Source organism: Sceloporus undulatus, chromosome 6 (genome assembly GCF_019175285.1).
Source record: "Sceloporus undulatus isolate JIND9_A2432 ecotype Alabama chromosome 6, SceUnd_v1.1, whole genome shotgun sequence".
NCBI lineage: Eukaryota > Metazoa > Chordata > Lepidosauria > Squamata > Phrynosomatidae > Sceloporus > Sceloporus undulatus.
The window spans coordinates 104,899,926-104,918,874 of NC_056527.1; the positions used below are offsets into that span (position 1 = coordinate 104,899,926).

The following is an 18,949-nucleotide window of genomic DNA, read 5'->3' on the forward strand; positions in this document are numbered from 1 at the left end:
TGTGTACCTTCAAGTCATTTCTGACTTATGGCCATCCTAAAGCTATAATAATATGATAAGCCTATCATAAGTGAAGTCGAAGGCTTTCATGACCGGCATCCATAGATTTTTGTGGGGTTTTGGGCTATGTGGCCATGTTCGAGAAGAGTTTATCCCTGACATTTCTCTGAAGAAATAAACTCTTCAAAAACATGGCCACATAGCCCGAAAAACCCACAAAAAACAACCTTTCATAAGGTTTCCTTGGCAAGATTTCTTAAGTTGGAGGTTTGCCCATCCTCTGTGGCTGAGAGAGTGTGACTTAGCCAGTGTCACTCAGGGGTTTACCACACTTTATCCCATGAATATATCAGAAAAATGGCGTAATTACGCGAAATGGTTCCACACGACGTTGCACGAAACCCGCCACTAAAGTCACAAAGAAGCATTAATGCACATCTTTTTACTTTGGGGATTCCAGCGACAATGCATTTTCGATGTCACTTTATTTGCGCAATTGTGTGTGATAATCATTCACGGAATTCTCACCAATTTCACTTTATGGGGTGCTTTAAATGCACTTTAATCTCTCTTTAATGCTGAAATTAGCCCCAGTGTGATAAATTGCTCAGTGGGTTTCATGATCAATTAGGGATTTGAACCCTGGTCTCCAGAGTTATAGTTCAGCACTCAAACCACTATGCCACACTGCGGCTGCATCTACACTGCAGAATTAATGCTGTTTGATAATGCTTTAACTGCCATGGCTCCATTCTATGGCATTCTGGGATTTGGAGTTTTGTGAGACTCAGCCATCTCTTAGAGAGCTCTCATGCCACAACAAACTACAAATCCCAGAATTCCATGATAAGATGGAGCCATGGCAGTTGAAGCAGTGTCAAACTGCATTAATTCTGCAGTGTGGCAGCAGCCTGGTTCTCTAAAAGCTTGTTGTTGTTGTTGTTGTTGTGTGTCTTCAGGTCCTTTCGAACTTAATGGGGACCTTAAGGCGATCATATATCATGGAGTTTTCTTGGCAAGTTTCTTCAGAGAGGGTTTGCCATTGCCATCCTCTGAGGCTGACAGAGTGTGACTTGCCCAAGGTCACTAAGTGGGATCCTTTTTGCATGGCTGAGAGAGGATTCGAACTCCAGCCTCCAGAGTCATAGTTCAACGTTCAAGCCACTAATTGTACCAGCCATTTGCCCTACTAGCAACAGTGGTTAACAAGAGTGCCTCTCTTAGAAGTACCCTGGTCCCTGTGTCAAGGGATACAGTTGCCAAGTGATACAGAATTTTTATTTATTTTATTATATATTTCAAGTATTGTCTGGCCCCTGCGCTTTCAGCAACAGCTTGACACTGCCGACATCGGCAGGGGAAGCTTTCTGCAAAATGGAGATAAACATTAACCACCTGCTGATTTTTTATTAATTTAGTATATTTATAGGCCGTTCTTCAGTATAAAACTGCCAGTTGGCTCGCGCATTAAAATAGCAAATAGCTGCAGATCAGGCTTCTCTTAGAGGTAGGGAAGCAGAACAGGCCACTTATTTCTGAAATGTGTACAGACCTAAGTCCTGGCAAATTGTGTGTCCCCCGCTGCCACTATTAAATGGGGTTACAATGTCTGTGTGTTTTTAAAAGCAGGTAGCCATAACAACCCGTGCCATTTAAAACCAAATAAAATGTAAGGGTGAAACAAGAATGCTCAATATGCAACAAGGGTGAACTGGAGCATATATGTGACTTGTAAGCAATAGTGCATGGATGGCCATGTGGACAACAAAACCAATGCTCATAATTAGACTTTTTTAATGTCCCCATGGCAACAAACCATATTGATGGTAACAATTCCTTGTCAGTTTTTACCCTGTTTAGCTTTTGCACCCCTTTTAAATCTGACCATTACTACTCCACCAGAGTCCAGGGATTCCCCAGCTCCATTTTGTCCACCAGTTACCCATTCCAGTGCAAATCACCATATGATTGCTAGGATGAAAACTGGAGAGCTTTTAATAACTTTGTAGAGGAGGGAATTTCAGGTTCAAGACATGCAGAAGGTTGTGTAGAAGAGAATTAAAGGTAGAAGAGCCCTCTCTAGTTTTCACTCTGGTGACCCTAATTCCATAAAACATGCACTGCAACAGGATGATCAACTTTCTGGTAACATGGGTCCAAAACACACTACAGAAATAATCCGGTTTGAGACCACTTTAACTGCCCTGGCTCAGTGCTAGGGAATTCTGGGAACTGTAGTTTTGTGAGACATTTAGCATTTTCTGTCAGAGAGTTTTGGTGCCACAACCTAGTACTGAACCATGGCAATTAAAGTGGTCTCAGACTGGATTATTTCTACAGTGTGTTTTGGACCATGCATGATAAGCAAAACTCTAGGAAAACCTTCACTTAAATCTGCTGGTTGCATGAGTGAAAAGTGCAAGACACTTTTATAGTGAGAAGCGGGTTTTTAAAAGTTATATGATAGAAATGTTTATAGTTGATAATCATTTATTTAACGTTTATCCCACCCTTTCCTCTGAAAGCTCAGGATGATATACCCCCCTCAAGCAACTCCCTTGTGGACAAAAGACTGGTTGAGATACTAAGGGGTCCAAGGTTGCCAATACACTTTGTAGCTGAACAGGGATTTGATTCCAGGTTTGTCCAGTGTAGTAGTAGTAGTAGTAGTAGTAGTAATATCCCGCCTCTCCAAGCAGATCAAAGTGGCTAAAAATAATAAAACAACATTAAAACACATAAAACAGCATAACCCATAAACCCTCCCATCCACAATAAAATTACATTTTAATTATAAACTAAGCAGGGACAATTGAGGGAGGCCACTGAGAGGCTAGTCTGGAAAAGCCTACCAGAAGAGATAGTCTTGACCGCCGTTTTGAAGCAGTCAAGACTGTGACAATATGTCAGATCTCGTCTGGCAGGCTATTCCATAACTTGGGAGTGTAACCCCACGGGTCTAAAAAACTTCAGATGTTGGAGTGAAACTCTCATTATTTCTCAGCATCAACTGTGTTGAGGCAGAGCTCTAGTCCAACAACCTTAGGAAGGCTGCAAGTTGCCCACCCCAACCATTACATGACACAGGCTCTATTTATTAACTTTGTACAGCTATAATCTCATATATTTCATCTATCCACATTGACTCTCCACATCCCTTGCTCATCATTTCATCCCCCCCCCCACCATCACAGCATGTGCTTCCCTTTCCCTTGTTCATTCCGATGCTTTTTGCTCTTTGTTCCTCCCTTTAATTGTTTCAAACAAATTAAATCTCCAGGAATGAAAAGCACTCTTTATCCTCATAACATAAAACCCCTTTTTACTCTAGGATTGGAAAGGATTTGCCCAGGCCAAAAGATATTTAATGCAGCAGCCTGTGCTGTGCTGGATCGGCAGGTCCATCCCCTGGGTTTGGAGTAGGCGGCTTTGACAGGTGGCTCTAACTTGCTTCACATGCATTCCTGCTCCAGGCTGGGATTATTAGTAGCTAGGAGGTCTTTGTACATAATCATGTCTAGAATGACTGTATAAGCAGCAAACTGCATAGCCTCCTACTTGTGTCTGCAAGAGCAACTCTAAAGTAAAGAGTGGGAACTTGGGTCTTTCCACATGTTGTTGGACTATATGTCTCATCAGCCCCCTTGCCTCCATAACCAATGGCAAAGGATGATCCGCAACTTCTGGGGAGACACATGTTCCTCATCATTGTTTGAAGGAGATCAGTGCAGTTAGTTATTTTTCTTTTAAAGAAAACCAGAACCAATTCCAGTGGAAGCTGGTGGCTTCCATGTGAGTGGAATGGTGAATCTGCTTCATTTTTTTAATTTAAAGGAGTTATCTAAGGTGCTGAACCATATCCTCCAACCAGAACCTTGAATAGCTCCTTTAAAGCTTGAATTAAAACCTGGGCCAGATTCTCTGCTCCACTGACATGGGAGCTGTTACCTGCCATGAACTGACTCCATCACAGCTAAAGAGCTGAACTATTTTTCATGTCTCTCCTTGTAACACACACATAAAAACTAATACTGTATAACCCCACAGTGTACTACAGTGGTAAGCAAAGACAATGAGAAGCAAGACATTTGAAATATAGAGATCTCTTATTTATTAACAGACAAGAGTACTGCTTGATCAAATACATCAATATTAAAACTGGTTTCCAAAGGGGAATAGAGGCGGCTTTCAAAGGACAGTACCGCTAAAAAGGGTGGTTCAGAGGACTGTCAGGTATAGAAACAACACACACCAAAGTTACAAAGCCTTCTGCACTTTACACAATCCCTTCAATCATGACAATAAAACTTCGAGGTGGCCTGCTTTCACTGCTGTGGACATGCTGACCTAGGCATCTCCATGCTTGCTGATGCCAAAAAGCAGAGGATAGATGTTAGCAAGGGAGGGGAGTTGTGAGAAAGGTGAATTTGCAGGCTACACTGGATGGAAATACAACACAACACTGACCGACAATTCAATGTTATCCATCTTATATGAGCACCCTCTTGGTCTACTCATAACTATTCAAGGACTGGGTGGGTGGTAGTGGTGGTGGCAGAAAATGAGATGGCATTTCAATTACCTGAAACGAACAACCATTTTTGTGACACATAAAACAGTATCTCCTTGTGGCTCAGCAGTAATCATCATCTTGAATGCTTTTCTTCCCTTTGACATTAATAACAGAAAATAAAAGAGATGTGGTGGTTTGTTGGACACAACATTAATCGGAGGAAGACAACAGAGCAGGGGATATTCTAAACTGAAATGGGATGGAGGTGGATGCGCAATTCTATCAACACTGTAACTGCAAAACACATCAAAATGGCCACCATGTCCCTCAGATGGCCAACTAACCTGGGCCGAGTCTTTTCATTAGTCTATTGGTTTTCTTTTTCGTCTTTTTGGTTTCATCTTCGAATCTTGCTCCACAGTGTGGAAGGAGATTGATATCTACATCTCCCCGGGAAGCTGCTAGTAACAAAACTGCAGTGGTTACAAACCTTACATTGGATTCATTAGGAACTGATACTGCATAGCTTGAGGTATTAATATGGGCTTCCTGATATGTGGATGAAATCAATGGGATCCATTTACATTTAAAAAAACAGGGCAGGAGGTAATAACTACTTTCTGGGAACCTTCTTTTTGAAGATGAGTGTATTCACTTGTGGGAGAGGAATAATATTTCTTATTTTGAGGGAAATCGGTTTTCAATTTGATACCTATCTCTGGGTGGTGACCTGACCATCCCTAGATATACTCAAGTCCCTAAGAGTTTGAAAATCCAAGTTGTCTTTGTAAACCAAGGGGAACCTTTGGACCTCCAGATGTTTAGGACTATAGTGTTCACAATCCCGTACCATTGGCTACAGTGTGTGGGCTGATAAAAATTGTAAGCCTAAACCTCTGGGAGGACAAGATTCCCACCTTTATGATAAACTCAGCTGCATTCTGATAACACTACTTGGAGTTACATTTCCATTTAAAACCAAAAATCTCTTTAAGTTATAAGATGGTATGGCTTTTGCATTTGGATTAAACAAAACAATTTATTCACAGCTAGACTTGTGAAGCATAAAATACATGTAATTTGACAGTGGGTAAAAGCCATGTCTTAGACTAACCCTTTTTTTATTTTCCTGGACCGCCACTGCGCAAGTCCTGCCTCTGTAAAATTTGAGGAAAAATAATGCAAAAAATTAGCTTGGAGAGCTAAAGACATAGCTTTGGAAACTCCCCCAGGATGCATGTAAACCCTGTGTGAATTGTGAATGAGTTGGTAGGCAGGCTTTCTGGTCTCCCTTTTTCCAAGCACTCTGGCAAATTTTCCAAGAAACTAGTTACACTGTGCCTCTACACCTTTCTCTGGATAACTGATTTTACTCTAGAGTAAATGGTTTAGCAGACTATAGGTTATACAGATCTGTTCCCTCTCACTAGAGCAACATCTTTTCAAGGCGTCTCAGTGGCTTCTATCATACCAACAGAGTTATAGTCTAGTACCAGACAAATCTTTTATTGTACTTGCCACTTTCATGAACTATTATTATATGGGCATGGATGTATCTAGTCCAGACAATACTTTCTTCCACTTATAACTCTCCCATATTTTCCCATGACTTTTATATTTTGGTTCTCCCTCAAAAAATAAAATAAAATAAAATAAAAGGCAGACGTCATCTTGTTGGGTTGCCAGATAGGAAACTGGCAACAACTCCCATCCCTTTAATAGTTATGTAGAAGAGGTTATGTGACAAGCAACATCTACTGAAATTCCCTCCTCTACACAACCATAAAAGGAACAGAAGCCATCTTCTGTTCTCAATCTGGCAACTCTATCTGGGGAAATGGTGGTAAAATGGATGACTGTGCCAAGATGGGAGAATATTAGCTAGATATCCTACTACTCCAGAGCAATTTTAAAACTAGAATGGGAGGCAATGAAACCTGTGACCCTATTAGCTACATACCTGGGACTGAGTGCCATTGAATTCAGTGAGGCTTACTTCTGAGCAGACATATAAAGGAGTATATTGGAAGATCCTGAAACTTCCCATTCTCAAAAAGGATTTCAAAAACATAATACTGTTGTGCCTCGGCAAAGAGGAAAAGGCTTGAATGTAGTTGGTAATCCCAAAGAGAGTAGACCAACTGAACCAATGGAACATATATAAGAGCTGACTTGTCAAGTTCTTATTGTACCAAAGGCTCTGCTGTAGCTATTGATGAAGATGAGGAAGGTGATGATGAGAATTAAGACATCGTTCCAAAAGAATGGGACTCTAGAATTATAATTCCATAGTTATGGTGTGATCAGGAGGAGGTGAAATGCCATTAGAAAGGTATATTATCTAGCTTGGATTGCTTCGTGTCCCAAATATGGATGGCACCTTCTTTGAAAACTGGACCTCGTCTGAAAATCACAAGAATAAGACATTTCTGCAATCTAATGGTCTATTTCTCCGAGTTCCATGGATTGAATACTTGGGTGAACTTCAGCTTTATGCAGATACAAAAGCTATTGTAAACATATTGGTGAATGAGGAAAAAACCCATATTAATATCTATGATTCTAATTTGAACCACTGCGAAAGTATGAAACAGACTATGGCTTTAGCCACATTGGAGAAATACTGGTTTGGCACGGTGTAACTGCCTGGCTCAGACTATGGGATTCGGGAGTGGAGTTTGTTTGTGGGCCCAGAGCGGAGCCGCTCTGGGCCCCACAACAAACCCAACTCCCAGAATCCATAGTCTTGAGCCAGGGCAGTCACACTGGTGCCAACTGGGTCATTTCTCCAGTGTGGATGCAGCCTAAATTTACTTTTGGGATACAACTCTGAGAATCCCTCAGTCTGCATAGCTATTTGGTCTGACACAAAAACTTCTCAGAAAGTATCCAGAATTCATGTTTTGCATTTAATTTTTGAGATCTGACTACAATTGGAATTGGAATTCAAATATTTAAAGTTTTCATATAAATGCGTCCACCTTAATTTCAGCTCTGCTGAAGTTAAATGGTTGGAAATCCTTTAAAACGACATTGTTCCTGTTGTAAATTTACTTACTAAATAAACATTCGGCATATTAGTGAGTCATGTAGAGAATTACTTATAGAGTTACAAAATATGTGTTGTAAAACCAGTTTGTCTTGTAAGGTTTCCACAGCAAAGGTTAATGGATTGTAAACATTTTTCAGCCTGTGTAAAACAGTTGTAAACCAGCTGTAAATCCTAGAATAAACATCTGGATAAATGCTCTGTCATTTATAAAATGTGTCAAACTGCTTGCTAACAAACATCAAACTCGTTGCAGTTGTAATAATAAACCAGTCTTAAGCTTGTAGCAAAAATGTAAACTTGTTTTTTAACATAGCAAAATTATTACAAGTTGGGTAGTAAAACACTAGGAAATCGGTAGTTAACTGGTCTACATAAAGCTTATAGCAAATTTTCTATAATATCCATATCAACCATTTAATAAATACATTGTAAAGCGAATGTTGTAAAACTGGTCAATGGCTATGTTCAAACTTTTATAAAAGTCTAACTTAGATCACTAGAAAGTAGGATAAGCTAGATACGAACAGTTTAAGACATTGGCTGATGGACGTTTAACGCTCTTCTACGCTTTAAGATCAAAAGTGAAAAAAATTGTGGCGATCTTGCAGGAGAAACTCAGTTCCAAATGTGTACTAAGATTTAGTTGAGCAGCTAAACACATCCACAGTAGTTCTGCAAATGATGGCTAGTTTTTATATGCCAGATAGGTATGTGAACATTTTGCAATGTAAAATAATTTGGATATACTACCACACACTTTCTAGAGTCCTGTATATTAAGCTCGTGCCCAATATATTTTGAAGTCTTACCCTAAGTCAACAGTGTTTTGGTTTTGCTAACAAAACCCAAATTTTAAGTGTTTTGCAACACAAAGACCAAAGCTGTAAAGTTATTGTATGATATAATTCTATATATGTCTACTTTGAATGAAATACCAAACCACGTAAGTGGATATAAATTGCATCTTGGTCAGAAAGAAAAGCCATTTTCAAGTTGCAGAAAATCTTCGTTTCCTAACTACGTTTTAAAACATTTATTCTAAACACGTTTTAAAACATTTCCGGTATGGTTTTTAACTTTGCACCGTACTTTCGAGAGCAATATCATAACACAATGCCCAAGGTTATATAGTTAATGTAATTAAAGGAAACATTGCAATTTTTTAGTAAACCGGTTGTAGCTACATCTGCTGACATTGTTTACAACAGATTTCCACAGGAGGTCTAGTTTTCAAACATGGCACCGCAGAACATTATCCTAAATGTGTACGAAATGGTTTCATTTAAAGACACCTGTCGCAAATCTACAGTAATGTATAAGCAAAGGTTAAAAGGAATAAACAGTAGGTTTATTTGAGGCCTGTGGCAATGGTAACACATTATCCAATAATTTAAAGGGTTTCTTTTTGGTCAAACAGTAAGGAGAATGACTCATGTCTGAAACCAAAATACCTAAACCTGCAAAATTTGCATTGTCAGCTTCACACTAAACCTGTAGTAAACCTCTCACCTGTCTCCAACTACTATGTAAGCTTCCTTCCTTTTTCACACAGTGGATAAAAAACAGGATTTTTTTTTAAATCTTGGAAGATTTTTTTTTCAACAGGTAATGGCTCTGAGAGAAGAGACAGGCTCACAGGCTCCCCTCTCCACACACACATTTTCAGGGGCGCCTCACCCACACACTCCCATGCGCTCTGGACAGGAGACAGAACTGTTGCCAGACAATTCGGCCGACAGGAAAGGGGCATCAAGAGGTCTTTATGCCAACCGCTGCATCCACCTCTTCTTCGGGCTGCAGGGTGTGCCACTGGGCAATGGGTCGCCGAGGGTTGGCCAACATATCGGACCAGTGGCGAAGCTCTGCGCCTGTAGCATTACAGCCCACAAAGACCTTTCCGATGGCTTCGTTCTTGCCCAGCTTGTCGTAATCCAGGACGGTCAAAACAACTTGGACTTTCTGTAAAGGGAGAAGAAACGGGATTATGATCTCAGAGGAAGTGATAAGTGGGAGGATGGGGCTTAACCCTTCTCCCTTTCACCATTTCTGAGCCATCCTACAATTCCTGCTTTCAGATTTGCTTTCCCTTTCCTGCATTCCCAATGCATGTTTGCTATATTCATAGAATCATAGAGTTGGAAGAGACCACAAAGGCCATCAAATCCAACCCTTTGCCATGCAGGAAATCTCAATCAAAGCATCCCCAACAGATGGCCATCCAATCTCTGCTTATATTGCAGGAGAGTATGTTGTAGGGAAATAATGGTGGGTATGAAAAAGTCTTTAAAACTCAGGTCAAGCTAACAGTTTTTCTGCTGAAAACTATACCCTCTCCTCACTACTGTGCAATAGCATCAGGCCCCAGACTGCCACCAAACAGTCTGGTCCTTAATGTCCAATTTAAGATGGGAAAGTTTTAAGTAATGAACTGTGATGAACTTGGGACACCAAACATGCATGGGCATCTATCCTTCTAGTTCCTCAAAGCCAGGCACTCTTCAAAAGATTGGGATCATGGGTATTCTGCTAATTCATGTCCTAGAACTTGCCAAACCATTATCACAGACCCCCTCCCCCCCCAAAAAAAAGAGAGAGAAAAGAGAGAAATTGATTTGTTATGTAACAGCTTTTACTGAGTGTCATTTTGCAAATCTACAAAGACTTACATTTCTTACATAAGTCAAAATGTGGAAGGATGTAATGCTCTATAGCTTGGTGGAAGGCCTGATTGAAAGCTCATGAGCTGTTTGAATGTGGAACATAAATGGGGGGGGGAGTGTGGCCTAAACACTATAAAGTCACCAGATCTGATATTGCAAGCTAAGCATTGTCAGCCCTGCCTAGTACTTGGATGGGAGCTCACCAACGAATACCAGGTGCTATAGGCTATATTTCAGAGGAAGGAACTGGTAAAATCACCTCCTTGCTTAAGAAAACCCTATGAAATTCATGTGGTCACCATAAGCTGATAGACAACTTGAAGGTGTGTGTAAACACACACACACACACACACAATGTGCAACAGATCTATCATTATGGAACTCCCTTTTCTAAGATTATTTTCACCTCTGTGACTATAAAATTATAACTTCTTGTTGTGTGTTTTCACGTCATTTTTACTCATGACAACCCTACTGTGAACCCATCATAGTGTTTTTTTTGGCAAGATTTGCTCAGAAGAGGTTTCCTCTGAGGCTGAGAGAGTGTGACTTGCCCAAGGTCACCCTTGGTCTCCAGAGTTGTAATCCAGCACTGAAACCACTACACTATGCTAGCTCTCAAAATTATAACTAAAATTGTTCTGGGTGCAGCCTTAGGTCCTGTCCACAAATTAACATTCAAATTATCAAATAGTCAATGCCTCTGCAAAAACCATTTCTTTTTAAATCCAAGTGTTTTGAACATTCAAAGCCAACTTTTGGCAAGATGGAAGTAATTTGGGTATATTCTCACCATATTCTGGATCAGAATAAGCATCCTTCAAGAGAAATGGGTGGCCAGCAAAAGAAGCTTACCTGGATCTGTTCGAAAGGCACCTCAAAGCTGAAGGACTCATTGTAATAAGGATTGAGTGTATTCTTCTTGATGGTTGTTTTCTTCTTCTTGATACGTTTCCCTCCTTGCATGAGATGGATTTTAACATAGGGATCTGGAATGGGAGTTGGGGGAGCAGAGATTGAGAGAGAGATGTGGGGGAAAGAAACGTTAGAGTCATAGAAACAATATTATACTAGATGAGAAGCAGGAGAAGAGAATGGGGAGTAAAGTGCTTTCAGACAGCACTTTGTGGAACCATTTCATGCTATACAATTACACCACTATTTTTAAATTTAACCACAGTGGCAACATCCGGTGTAACTTGGGATTTGTGGTTTAGGGAGAACTATCTAGAATTCTTATCCAGAGCTCTCTAGTGCTCCATCATGCTAGATACTCTAGGATTCCACAAAACCAGAAGAGAGGAATCACAGAATTGTAGCGCTGGAATGGGGTCTCAAGGATATTCTAGTCCAAACACTTGCCAAGATAAAGAAATGTCAGGATGATGGGAGTTGTAGCTTTCACCTCTGGTCAACTCACACCTTGTTACGCACGGCGCTGACCAGTTTTGGCCAGTGGTTAAAGCTTTGCTCAAGCGCAGAGTTACAGAGAATGGCTGAGACCCTGACAAACTCTCCAAGCCTTCTCACTCTTGCTTCCACAGAAGTCTTCACACTTCTCGGATCCGCTGGCTCTTGTAGCTTCACCCAAGACACCAGACAACTACGTAGTCTTATATAAAAGATCTACTTATTCTACTATATACAGCTCCAAAACTATCCACTACTACCCACAAAATACATTGGGATTCATAGCCATTATTATAGTCATTGGAAAATACCACCCACTCTTGTCAGTTTCCACCCAGTGGGCGTGTACAACCATTTTCATTGGTTCTCTTGGTTCATCCCATAATTAATGATTTCATCATCTCAGCCTTGTCCACTTAACAATTCTCAGGTGTGTTCAATTATCCACTTTGCACTTTTGTCCTTGGCATTTAGGACTTGTAAATTGCATAACCTTTTACACCTGTGTGGCTTCTAATTGCTTCTGCTGGGTCATCCTGACTCTCACATACAAGTTTTATTTCTTTCACTGTATATCCCATGTTGCTTTTTCCTTAACAAGAAATCCACAGCTAAAGCTTCCCTGACTGATGGCCCTTTAACCCTAGGTCACTGGCCTCCAACAAAGAAGAGCCCACCTTCTCCAGTAGTCTATTCCACTTCCTAACAGCTCTTACTATCAGAAAGTTCTTCCTAAATGTTCAGACAGCATCTCCGTTCTTGAAATCTGAAGCCATTGGTTTAGGCCTCATTCTCTGGAGCAGATTAAAATAAAGCTCATTCCATCTTGCATGTGACAGTCTTTCAGAAATTTGAAGGCAATAACCACGTTTCTCAATCTTTTCTTCTCCAAGCTAAGCATACCCAACTCCTTTAGTTTCTCCTAACAGAGCCTGGTTATCATCTTGTTTGCTATCCTCTGGACACATTCCAGCTTGTTGATATCCTTAAGCAGTAACGCCCAGAACTGACTTTGAGTATTCCAGATGAGATCTGATGATAAATTGGTATTATTACTTGCCTTGATCTGGACCTTATACTTTTGTTGATTTTGCATAGAATTGCATTATTATTTTTGCTACCACATCGCAAGGTGATTTAGAAGCAAGTTGATTTGTGGTCTCCTAAGATCCCTAGATCATTTTCACATGTACACCGGGCCCTTGGTATCCACTGGGGTTTGTTTCTACGATTCCCTGTTGATATCAAAATCAGTGGATGCTCAAGTCCCATTAAACACAATGGCATAGTAAAATGGTATCCCTTATGTAAAATGACAAAATCAAGGTTTGCCTTTGGAAATTTATATATTTTTAAAATATTTTCAAGCCGTGAATGCTTGAATCCGTGGACTACTCTCAGGCCAGATGTCAGTCTGTATTTCAGTATCTGATTTTCTCTGCCTAAATGTAGCACCTTGCATTTATCTCTGTTGAAATTCATTTCATTTGTTTTCGTCCACTTCTCACATCTGTTGAGATCATTTTGGGTCTTGATGCCACTATGGTTTTCATCTGTACTTTAATTCCAAAAATAGTTGCAGCACTTTGGATACTTCCTTTAAAGCCCAGGGTGGATTCACTGTTCCAACAACATGGAAGGGCCTAGCTGATACTGGCTGACTCTTCTCTCTCAACATGGTGGGACATAAGGACTTTAAGATCAAGTCTCTTTGTTTGTTTGCTTGTTTTACTCTTCCCTTTCTCTTTCCGCTCTTGCTTTTTGCAACACCTGGCCTTAACAGGGGCTCTGATGATCATATGACTTTGCATACCATGCTTTTTGCAAAAATTTTTAGTGACAGGAATAATGTACAGTAAGTATTAATGGAATATGCACCCTGAGAATGGGGAAATCAGAGCTTGGGAGGAGGATGGCAGAAACAATAAAATGCCCATAGAGAGCATTTCGGTCCCAGTTTTCTGGCTCTTTATGTATTTTAGAGGTGCACTCTCACCTGAAAGGCCTCCCACATCCATCTTTTTGAGGTTTTTGGCTTCCAACACAATCACGGTTAGCTTCCCAGCTGTAGGGACATACCGGAGTGAAAAGCAGACATCTCCCAGCTTTTCATGCTGCAGGAAGACAGAACAGAATATGAGCTAGAGTCAGGATCAGCCAGAGATATTTGGTAGAAGCTGGTGGCATCCATGTCAGAAATGAGATGATTCCATCCTGGGTCTTAGCCTGAACTGAGCTACCCAAGGTGCTGAATTCAGTCCCCCAAATAGATCCAGCACCTTGGATAGCTCCTTTGAATTCAGAGAATACCCAAGAGCACATTCCCCACCCACTTTCATGAAAGTTGCCAGTAGACATTTCACAGCCTGAGGACAAAAAGACAGCATTCCTGGTTCCATGTGCAGAAGTTGATAATGACAGCAGCTGAATCTTACACACTAGGAGTGAAACAACATCCGTCCTGTACCTCAAAGAAGTCAGTCAGCTGCTGGGGGACAAATGTTAGGAGTCTATCTTAGCAGATCTATGGAGGACAGTGAAAATGGATTACTGTGGCCATCCATCAAGCCTTTGGACCCCACCTCCAAAGCCTCTTGTCTGTCCCCCAAAGTCTCCAAATCTCAGTTTCAATAAGAAACAGCAGTTTTTCACATGAAAATGCTCAACACACGCGCACACACACACACACACACCACCTTGGGTCCTGTGCTGGGAGAAAAGGGGGATGTAAATAAATAAATAGTCCTACCCACCCCACAGCACCCCTAATAGTTTTTCCCCTCCAAAAAAATGACATGACATCACTTGCAGTTGCCACTTTAGAGGGGAGAAAGAGGAAGATATTTTGGTATACTGGATGAGAGAAGCCCTGGGTGTGTGGGTGGGAATATTTATCCCTGGTCTCCATACAATTGCACTTCTGTACTCTAACATCTGCAGAGACCACTGTTTCTGTCTAATGACAGAGCCAGCCCAGACTGATAGGGAAAGTTGTGGAGATGATCTCCATATTCAGAGAAGGTGAAGCATGTGGCAGAACCCTCCAGTATGCACTTTTTGTCATCCACAGAACTGGCATCCACCATTGCAGAATCCTGCAAACAGGATCCAGTTATTGTTTCCCACATCTGCTGTTGGGTCCTTCAAACCTTATCTCAGCCACATAACAGTATGAGGTAATATTTACAGAAAAAAGGTAGATGCTCTTGCCTGTGCACCAACATTTAGCACTTACACCCACCTCTTCCTTCTCAGCTGACTGTAGGTCCCGCCACTCCTCAATCACATGTGCCAGATCTACTGTGTTCATGGGAATACGGATCTCACCGATGGCATCGTGCTTGGAGAAGCGATCAAAATCATACACGGCCATGACAAGGGTCTTGCCACCCAGCTCTGAGTAGGGAACCTAAAGGTCAAACACAAGAAATAATGGGATTGAAGAGCAGGCACTCTTGGTTGAGAGAGTTGCTGGTGAAGGGTTAGTTGAGATGCTATTGCTCAGGTCCTAGTTATCTGAAGATCCACATTCTTCCAGATAATCTTGACAGGGTTGGAGATCTTAAGGGGAGGCCCTTCTCTCTGTTGTATCATCCATAGTGATATCTTGCTGAGATATGGGAGAAGGCCTTGGTTACTGTGCCAAGGCTTTGGAACTCCCTTCCTAGAACTTCTAGGCTGGCCTCCTTCATGGTGTCATCCTGGCAGCAAGTGAAGCCTTTTTTGTTTTGTTGCAGAGATTTTCAATATTATATGTATCGCGTGCATTTGTTGCTTTTTAACAGATATGTTTTTAAATTGTTTTAATTCTACTAATAGTCTGTTTTAACTTCTGTATATTTTAGTGATGTGAGCTTTTTTTTTAAAAAAAATCTGCATCTGTTTTAAATTTTGTAAGTCACCTTGTAATTCAGGGCTGGAAAAAAGGAAGGATAGAAATAAACAGAATAATGAATAACAATGACTGAGATGTGAGATGGAGGTAAGGGGATCCACAAAGGATGGAGAAAGATTAAAGCTAAAAATGAAGGTGATACTTGAGAAGAAGAAAAAATGCAAAGCGTTAGTTATCTGTGGAGCTTTAGGGGAAGGGAAAGAAAGGGCACCTTACCTTAAATGTGAAGGACTCATTGAACGTGGGGTTGAGGGTTTTGCGATGGACTTTGGTCTCAAACTTTTTCTTTTTCTCTGGGAGCAGGAAGACTTTGACATAAGGGTCAGAGGTGCCTCCAATGTCCAGCGCTGGGAGGTCAGCAGCTTGTATAATGCCTACTACCAGCTGGGGAAAGATTGGAACATAAGCAAGCATTAGAAGCTAAGAAATTTCCTTACACTGTAGTTAGTGGTGATTGATGGCTTCCATACTACTGATGTGATGAATCTACTCCAGATTGTAGATTAGATTTTAAAGGAACTGTCTAGGGTGCTGAACCTTATCTACAGAATAAATTCTGTACCTCAGAACAATGCTTCTCAGGCTATCTGATGTCCCCTCCGCCCCCAGTCCAGGAACCATCACTTTGAGTAGCACTGCCTTAGATCACCCTACCTTAAATTTATATTTCTATTTAAATTAGAGTGCTGAATTTAAAACTCACACTAAAAAATGTAGATAATGTGAATTGATGCCTTCTTTTGGTATTCTTTTTGGGTGCTGCATTTCCTCTCTTTTATCCTTTTATGAGTGGTTAACCTGGTCTGCTCTAATCTAAAAAGTGGGCAAGTATTGACCATTCCCACCTGTGTGCTTTGGAAGTCATAGTCAAGTGAGTACTGGAGTTTCCCCAGCTTCTCCTGGGGCTTCTCCTCTTTGGAATCCTGCAACAGTGATGGGTCCAAATCTTCTACTTCAGGCTGAACCTAGAAGGAAAGGGGAAAAGTGGCCAAGACAGCCAATGGTGATGGTGGTGAGGACATTAGGATCAAAGACAAAGAAGAATTAATTATGTAATGCTACACAATGTGCTCCTCCTCTTTAAAAGTATAGGCATGTAACATATAAGTCAATGAGAGTTTATGAAGACACAGAAGCAAGCACAGAGTCAGCATTCAGTGTATAGTACTTCTTTTTAGCTCTCCATTCCAAACTCCAAATGATACCCAAACTCAACTTTTCCTGCTGTCCACATACCCATCTACCAGATCCAGATAAAGCTGAGCCTAGCAAGGGGATGCAGTTTAACACATCTGCCTCCTCCTTGTCCCATACTGATGATTAGATAAAGCCAACACCTAATAAAAGAGATACTTAGAACATTTCAGAATCAACAGCTCAGTGCAAGAGCTCATCCCATCCAACCTCACAAGCTGCCTCACAAGGCAGTTGGATTAGCCCCCGAGGAGACCTTGAGGGGTCACATACACTAGCATATATATTTTTTCTCCTTGAGGCCATATAACAAATATCCTTTCATCTTGTTCCATTTGATCAAAATAGGCATGATGTGAGAGATCCATGATTGGGAATCTTCTGCCATTCCTGAAAACTTTAGACAAAGGAGTTGCTAAAGGTTCTCTGATCCTGATCAGACCACCACCAGCAGCAGGAAATGGAGTACACTCATCCCTCCCCATTCACAGACTTGGAGTCCGCGTCTCACTACTTCGCAGATGGCAAGCAGGGAGGGACAAAATGGCAAGGGAGTGCGCCACCATTGTAACCAATGGGGACTCAAATATCTGCTTGTTTCTGGATTTGTGAGGGTGTCGGGAACGGATCCCCCGCGAATCGAGAGGGAAAACTGTCATAGAACCTGCTTGGAAGGAAATGTCATAGAACCTGCTTGGAAGGAAACAGCAACAACAGTCCAACCCAACAAGAACAGGGATTATGAAAGTACAATAACTGCAAAATAACTGAATACAGAGTTAAGGCTGAAAGTTAAAATAAAACATATATAATGTTACCATCGTGCATCATGAGTAAAACACAGAACTGAAGTTGGTGTACTGAATATGCTTTGACATATGAAGTCTTCTTCAGCACTTGCATGGGAAATAACAAAAGCAATTCTTATAATATTGTACCCAAAGTATAGTGATACACAGTGCTAAAATTCTATTACTTAGCCTGTGATGTGTTCCCCAAAAACAGGAGGAGAGTTGAATCCGTGCACCAGGCTTCCTCAGTAAGCATGATTAAAAATTAAATTCAAGAGGAATCTTGCCTGAAGAGACAATGTTCATGAATATTGTAGAATGGGAGAAGTGGAGAAGTTCACTTTTTGAGGTTTTGTCTCTTTTTCTATCAGCTCCTACATATATTAGCTGACAGCTTGCCTTCTCCATCCTCAGCAAAGTTTTGCTTCCAAAGTAAGCAAAAATTGTGCAATCTGTTGTGAGGTCCCTCAGGGAAATGACAGTGACTGTCTCTAACAGTGCTGAGCTTCGGAAGAAGATATAGGTTGACCAGTATTCTGGAGACACAAAGACAAGTGCAGAAACAGCCTCTCAAGTCCTGCAGCTCACCTTATCAATGTAGCTTTTGCCCAGCTCCTTCACCTCCTTCATATTGATCTGAGCCTTCACTTTGTCTTTCCCTTTCTTTCCTTTCTTCTTCTTGCCACAGCATTTTTTACAGGCGCAGAAGCAGCAGCAGAGGAACAGGACGCCAGCAACGATGAGGATCGTGGCCAAAGCCCAGGGTGGTACTGGAGCAGAACACAGCCAAAAGAAGAGACAGAAGATGCAGCAGATTCTTGGGCAGAGCTACTGTTTATTCATTGCCACCATGGTCATTATGAATATTATGCTTACCCCTAACCACTGAAATCATGCCAGTTCCAGGGTAATAATAATAATACGGTGGTGATGATGATGATGATGATGATGTTTACTTATATTTCCTGCCTCTCTGAAGATCTTTACAGCAGCCTTGGAAAGCAGGCAAGGATTGGATGAGCACACAGCTCTCTTGTTGCAATAGCTTCACTGGTTATTGGTTTGTTTCTAGATACAATTCAAAGTGCTGGTGATGACCTATAAAAGCCATATACGGCTTGGGTCCAAGCTATTTGAAGAGCCCTATCTCCCTTTATGAGCCCATTAGAGCAATAAGACCATCTGGAGAATTCTTTCTCTTTGTCCCACCACCTTCTCAGCCTCATTTGGTGGGAATATGGAAGGGGGCCTTCTTGGTAGCTGCTCCCAGACATCATCATCATCATCATCATCATCATCATCATCATCATCATCATCATCATCATCATCATCATCATCATGCTTTATTTATATAAATAAATATAATAGAGAACTTCCTCTCTAGAATGGCCAAGTTGGCTTCTCCATGCTCTCCTTCCACTAGCAGGTTAAAAC

At 41.1% G+C, this 18,949-nt stretch overlaps 1 protein-coding gene across 2 annotated transcripts in view; it reads right to left on the minus strand.

Moving 5' to 3' along the window:
- Positions 1-7,267: 7,267 nt before the first annotated feature.
- Positions 7,268-18,949, minus strand: part of SYT5 (synaptotagmin 5) — a 42,204-nt gene continuing 30,522 nt past the window's right edge. For both annotated transcript variants that reach the window (XM_042477276.1, XM_042477277.1), the window contains exons 3-9: positions 18,104-18,285; positions 16,376-16,495; positions 15,747-15,914; positions 14,877-15,044; positions 13,632-13,749; positions 11,081-11,214; positions 7,268-9,524 (exon numbers count right to left, since the gene is read on the minus strand). In XM_042477276.1, the coding sequence (XP_042333210.1) occupies positions 9,315-9,524; positions 11,081-11,214; positions 13,632-13,749; positions 14,877-15,044; positions 15,747-15,914; positions 16,376-16,495; positions 18,104-18,285 (1,100 nt within the window). In that variant the 3' untranslated portion in view covers positions 7,268-9,314. The remainder of the gene's footprint in view (positions 9,525-11,080; positions 11,215-13,631; positions 13,750-14,876; positions 15,045-15,746; positions 15,915-16,375; positions 16,496-18,103; positions 18,286-18,949) is intronic.